The sequence below is a fragment of the Lampetra planeri genome, unplaced genomic scaffold, assembly GCF_965212315.1.
Source record: "Lampetra planeri unplaced genomic scaffold, kcLamPlan1.2.h2 scaffold_1514, whole genome shotgun sequence".
NCBI classification, from domain to species: domain Eukaryota; kingdom Metazoa; phylum Chordata; class Hyperoartia; order Petromyzontiformes; family Petromyzontidae; genus Lampetra; species Lampetra planeri.
The window spans coordinates 21,104-28,049 of NW_027614237.1; the positions used below are offsets into that span (position 1 = coordinate 21,104).

At 47.6% G+C, this 6,946-nt stretch overlaps 1 protein-coding gene across 1 annotated transcript; it reads right to left on the bottom strand.

Moving 5' to 3' along the window:
* Positions 1 to 6,301: 6,301 nt before the first annotated feature.
* LOC144739471 (histone H2B-like) lies at positions 6,302 to 6,675 on the bottom strand. The gene is given in 2 exon segments (XM_078622420.1): positions 6,302 to 6,420; positions 6,423 to 6,675. Coding segments are annotated over 2 exon segments (372 nt in total).
* Between the last annotated feature and the right edge of the window lie 271 nt (positions 6,676 to 6,946).

Sequence of the window (6,946 nt, forward strand, 5' to 3'; positions counted from 1 at the left end):
CATGTTTTCACCCTCAACCGTCCACAAACCTGAGACAACGTGGTGACCGTGACGACTGCCGTCACACCCGAACAACATCTGCTGTTTGAGCACCGTCACGTGCTGACGTCCATTGAGTTGGGTGTCAAAAACACAGCAAGGTGCTCGATTGTGGACATGAACAAAATCAATTTACAACTCCTGCAGAGCTCGTTAAGGCTCATTAAGGCTCCGGAGTGCAATCAGACATCCCACTGAGAGGGTGTGTGGGACATCAATGTTTGATAGGTGAGGGGAGTGGCAGCCCCGTCTCATGTATTTTTAAGTTCCTATGCTAGCGTTCTGATCTTTGTTCCACCTTTTCGCTGCTCTACTTTAAAACTTCCACGGCCGAGAATCAGATGGCGTCTGACTCGCAGAGATTCTTCCCACCTCGGTGTGCGATTATAAAACAAACGAGGAGATAAAACCAGGACTTGACTAACAGGAACCTGATGGAATGATTCCGACCTCTGACCTCTGGTTGTTCCTGCAGTTGTGTTGCAGCTGCTGAAACTGCTGCGACAGACTCCCCTGGAAATTTGATAAATTCCATCACTGAACGACAGAGGTGAACGCTGATTTACTTCTAGATGTTTCTACCAAATCTACAATTCACTGATCTCTGTCAGTTTGAACCTCTGAAGAACGTTTAGGACTCCCGTTTAAGAGTGAATCCATCCACAGAGAATCGGTCCATCACATCGTGTCCTGTTCTGTCTCTATTCTCTCTCTTGTCTGTGACAAACACTTTCTGGAACTTTCTGGGGGAAAAAGTGGCGGGTACATGTCCCCATCCTCCCGCCGAAAGTTTAGAGGAGGTCATGTTAGACAGGACAAGTTCCGTCAGCTGGAACGGTTTTGTTTTATATTTCTGTCACTGTCTAATCTCTGGATGTGATTTGTGTGTGCGGTCAGTTCTCTGGGTGATCTGCTTGATCAGGGATATGAATAATGACTGTGTTTTTGAAACATTCATCCTCGTTGATCAATTATTAACCTTCGACACAATAGAAACATGAACTGGTTTGTTCTTTGGAAGGGGCGGAGCCAACAAACGGCAGCAGCAGGAAACAAAGAGGTGAGGGCCGCGCTGATCGATGCGTTGGCCATAGTAACTACAACAAGATCCTCGTCATTTTCACTCACTTTTATTGGTCCTTAATCAAAAACGTGCCGCTCCAACGGCTCTTTTTCTCCATTTCTGGTGAATGTCAGCTCCACCTACAGGTCTGGAGGATAAACTACAGCCAACGGATTCATTTGATACGATGCCCGTGGAAGACAGAGGAAGAAAGATGTGTGGCCTCAGTGATCTCTCTCGTCAGCTCCCCTGAGGTCGAACAGACGTGACGCCGTCACAGGAACGAAGCTTAACACATCCTAAAAGGTTTTTAATGGCTGGAGAACGTTGATCTAATAAAAGCGTCTGCTCACGTTGCTCCTGTGAGTCCAATATTCTTTCATGGATTTTACTGCTTTAATTATCCACCTGATAACACACACAAACACACACACACACTCTCTCTGACTCATCTGGTTGGGCTCAGTTACCACTGTCTCACACCCGGCAGAGTTTCGGCGGACATTAGCGCTAGCGACAGCGTGCTAATTGTCACTAGCTGTGTTGTTGTGTTGTTCTGTAAGCAAAGCTTTGAGGCCTTTATTTTCCGGTCTGAAGAAACACAAGCGTGTAAATAAAACGAATCAGCTGTTGGATCAGCTGATAATCTGCCAACGTAAGCGTGTCAGAAGTGTCAGGAGGTGAAAGCAGAGAAGACGAGGGGGGAGGACGGAGGTACAGGGGCCATTTTATAATGGAATGACCTGGAAATGTCAGAGATGAGGAGCACTCGCATTTACACAACACACACACACACACACACCACACACACACACACACACAAACTTAGACACACATTCATACACACATGCATTCGTGCTTGCACAAACACATTTTCACACACACACGTTTAAATGTGCACGGAATTATACACACGTGAATTTAAACACACACAATTACACACACGTTTTCACGCTCACACACACACACACAAACGTACACGCCGTCAGTTACACACATGAGAATACACTCAGACCACTTCCTCCTCGACATCATGTCAACAACATTTGATCCAACACGGTGGAACAGTGGTTTAGGACTCTCTCTCTCTCTGGGTTCTCTCCGGGTACTCCACCTTCCCACCTCCAACAGCATTCTGAGGTTAATTGGTCACTTGTAAATCACCCATAGGGGGGAATGTGAATGGTGGGTCTGTCCTTCATGTGGCCCTGATGAGCTGGTGAAATTCACCATGACCCGTAACCGCAGCAACGGGAGAAGATGGAATGATGAATGAATGAATGAATGAATGGATTCACTGGAAACGACTGGACAGGCTGTAGTTCCTCCTCTAGAGCTGTAGGTGAGCTGAAATTCTGGCCTTTCACACAAATAGAACGGAAAAAAATGAGATTTTTGTCGAAAATAGTTGCGGATCTTGTTGTAGTTGCCGTGGTAACCAGATCGGCTCACTTTGAGTCGCTGTCGCTTGATGTAAACGACGAAAAACATTGAGAATCGGAAAAAAGTAAACTTCAGCGTGGAGCTACGAGACAGATGCAGAAGATGAAACACTGAAGATTTTAAACCAACAGACTCACTATCAGCTGCAGCTGAACACAGAATGGACGACGTGGGTGTGAGACGTCCGGGGGAAGAGGTCGTGTGTCAGAGGTCGTGTGGGGTCATGACACCTGATGCAGAAAGTACGAGGATTCACCGTTCAGATGGGGCGGAGAATTTGAAAGTTTTCATGTTTTTTTTTCCCCCACGTTTCACAAAACGTGTTTACACAACAGAACGTCTCTGTGTGGACACACACACACACACACACACACTTCTACAAACTCGACAGTGAGTTACTGACAGTCGGTTTACAAACGGGGAAACGTCCTGTAAGGAAACCATCGACATCAACTACAGCTGGGTCACATGACAAGTCCACTCTGATTGGAGGTCATGTCCCTGTTCCACAATGCTCCACGTTCTCTGGTGTGTGTGTGTGTGTGTACAGGACCTATAATAAACCACTCACCCACCTTCCTTCTTTCTTCCTGCGTTCCTCTCCTCCCTCAGGGTGCACATGTTCTGCAGCCATCACTTCCTGTTTTGGTGAAGCATCTTTTCTTCGACCTCGTCCCCCTCGCCGCCCACGGCTGTGCAGCTGTGAGTGGAAGTTGTGCGATGACCTCCGACCCCCCCCCCCCCCCCCCCGCGCGGCGCTCATTGTCATCGGATAAACGGGAGAAGTTCTAAAGACAGAAGAGACAGAGACGCTGGTTGACTCTCAACGCTCTCATCGTCGCTGTATGCGGGAAGAAGTTCACAGCTCAAGAACCCGATGTGTTCGTCAGCTCTCTGCTGCCTCGTGTGTGTGTGTGTGTGTGTGTGTGTGTGTGTGTGTGTGAGGCAGCAGGATGTGATCAGATCAGTCGCCTCCGGCATCATCACACCTGTTCCAGTGACTGACAACGTTCGACCTCATTCCACCACTTCAACATTGGCTCATCAGAGAAATGAGATAGATGGCTGTGATGTTTCTACTAGGCGACACTGATGCCCCCCCCTACACACACATACACAGACAAACACACACCACCCCCAGCAAAAATTTAACAAGCAGAAAATGTGGCATTGCCCCTTTAAGAGCGGGATGAAAGATAGTAGCTGTTGCCTGCAGTCCAGTTAAGGGGAATACTCATGAACTTACATTGAAACAAAAGACATCAGACAAAGTAGCCGTAACCACGGTAACTAGCAGCCTGAGGACACTGAAGTTACCCACATTAATGAGTGGGATCATTAAAGGGAAAACAAGCTCCGATGCTGTTTTCTGTCTGTGGTTCCTCACAGGAAGGTTCTGGGAGCCGTTTGTCCATGTCGACCGTCCAATCAGATCCGGTGCTTCACCGTGACGTGACGGACACCGGACGTCCTGAATGATTTGGACAGTGAAGTCAGTCTGACTTCAGTTGGATGAGATGGGTGAGAAGCAGCTGGGAGTTTATTTTCCTCACTCACTAATCTCTGGACGTGATTTGTGTGTGTGTGTGTGTCCATATGTCACTGCAGATGAGACCCTCCAGGGACTCGTGTTTCCTCAGCAAAGTCACTCACAGGTGAACACACTCCACTTTACACACCAACCAACTCTGACACCTGAGTGTACTCTGACCTCTACCACTACCATGAGTGTGATGACAGAGTGAGGACGCTGACCAATCAGCACCCTGCTTCCACTTACTGACATGTTTCTACATAGATTCATCACACAAACACCGACACATCACAGGCGACAATTCATCTTACAACCCAACATTCAGTATGTCACAAAGTTCTAATCGTGAAGATGAGAATAAAAACACCTGTAATGTATCTGTCTGTGTGTGACCAATCTACATATAAAGATGTTTCACTTTTTAAATGGATTTACTGAAAATAAATGAATAGATAAATAAATAAAATCAACTACCCTGAACGAATCTGAGCTGACGCAGCTATCTGGCTCCATCTACTGGCGACTGTCAGTCACTTCAGGAGAAGGACAGATGTTTGTCACCCAACAGGAAAGTCAGAGGATTGATTTCAACATTCGGTACTCGCACAACAAGTCATGAAGAAACGTACGACTGGAAAAAGATCTGAACTCCATCAAGTGTCGCCACGACGAGGTCAAGAGTCATACACGCCATCAAAGACTTGACACGCGCAAGAGTGAAGCCTCGTTCCTTTTCATAGGGTTCATCCGTAAATGGCCCTTCGTCGCCTTTATCCGAGCGTGAATTCGCATCGCATACTCGCAGCTCAGCATCCCTCATCCTTGTCGATGCCAAGTCTCAGTTGTGCTCAAACATTTCAAACAGGAAGTACTTCTCAGACCTCATCACGCTTTTAGCAAAGTCACAGAAACTCGAGCATCACACCATTAGTGAGCAGACTCCGAATCAAATAAATTCATTAAAATAAAGTATCTCAAAAAGCGTTTTTTTCCCTCGGGATAAAGTATATCTACCTATTAAACATTGTTTTGTGTAAATGTCTTTGCATTGACCACCTCATTCATTTCACTGCATATTTCCATTTCTTTTGTCATGAGTTAGTTCGTTCTGTCCGTTTCATAATGGGTGGTAATAGCAGGAAACCGTATCCAAGTTTGCCTCTGACTTCTATTATTCTTGCTTGATATGACAGTATGACATGTAACCCGTTTAACCGACTCCATCTTAACCTCACTGGAATTTTATTTTTCCAATATAGTTTTTTACGGAGCCTGAACGCAACACGTCCGAAAATGGCCGTCGCATGCAAAATCAACTGTTTCGTACAAAGTCGGAAATGTTTTATTAGTTCTGACGCTGGTGGTGGTGTGACGTCATGGCTGACATCACAGAACACTTGTGGTGTGGGAAGTGACTCGTTCACGCGCTTGAATTATGGGAAAGAACACAGCCGCCGTTGTCGTGCTCGTGTTAGCATGCGGAGGGAAAGCTAGCGTTAGCTTGTTAATGAAAAGTTAGCTTTCATCAGCAGAGACAGCGTTAGCCTGTGGAGGGAATGCAACTGTGTGCTGATAAGGACAAAGGCGGCGTGTTACCAGGGCAAATGGCCTCAGAGACAACTGCCACTTACCGAGAACAGGTGGTCGGCTCATCGGTGGGTTTATGCTACGGTTTTCAGGACGGACACGCCGTCACTCCACCCTGCGCACGTCGACTGTCAATTGGGGGTCAGCTGCGGGTTCAATTTACCGTTCAATCAACTATTTTCAAAACTAAGACGTCTGACACTTGAAAGATGGCGTGAAGCCGATTCGAACGCAACGTCATGTCTGGAAGGCTGGAAGGACCCAGAATCATAGCTGTCCAATGGCGGTACCGGCAGGTTTCCGTGTGAGGCGACCGTGATAACCACTACACTAGGAATTGTAGAGAGGTGTTCTTAGGATTGTTTATCACTAACTCTTTAGTTCTGCCAGTGACAATACATGCAGATTTGTACTGTGATTGCTTATCGATCTCCAAGGGGAAATCATGCACAGAACCTGTGACAGATTAACACTCTGGTGATCAATACTAAATCCACCCATCATCGTGTCTGGTGATTCAGTCCACATGTAAGAACCGTTCTGTCGGCTTTGCATGTTACTGGTGAAATGACTTCGGCTCTTCAGATCAAGTGTGTGGCCTCTGAAAAGAGCCGTTGGTTGGAGTCAAGAGTTGGTTACTTAGAGCTGGTGTACTTGGTGACGGCCTTGGTCCCTTCGGACACGGCGTGTTTGGCCAGCTCGCCGGGCAGCAGCAGGCGCACCGCGGTCTGGATCTCCCGGGAGGTGATGGTGAGCGCTTGTTGTAGTGGGCCAACCGAGACGCCTCCCCGGCGATCCGCTCGAAGATGTCGTTGACGAACGAGTTCATGATGCTCATCGCCTTGGACGAGATGCCGGTGTCGGGGTGGACTTGTTTCAGGACCTTGTACACGTAGATGGCGTAGCTCTCCTTCCTGGGTCTCTTCTTCTTCCGGCCGCCTTTGCCGGCGGTCTTGCTCACCGCCTTCTTCGATCCTTTCTTCGGCGCGGACTTCGGTGGTTCAGGCATTTTGATTTAATGTCTCTTCTCAGGAACGTTTCACCCCGGCGCTGTGAATCAGTGTCTTATACTGGTTTCATGCAAAATATGACTGTGAGGCCCCTTCCTGTGATTGGTGGAGCCGTTCTGCGTGCTGGAAGCTTTCATTGGTCCACAGTTTCGCCACACCCCCGCGCTGAGCGAACGGTGAATTTCGAGTCATGGAGACCCGGATTGTCCTCGACAGCAATGGGTCGTGTTTTCAGATGTACTGTGATACTTCCGGGATGAGGGAACGGAG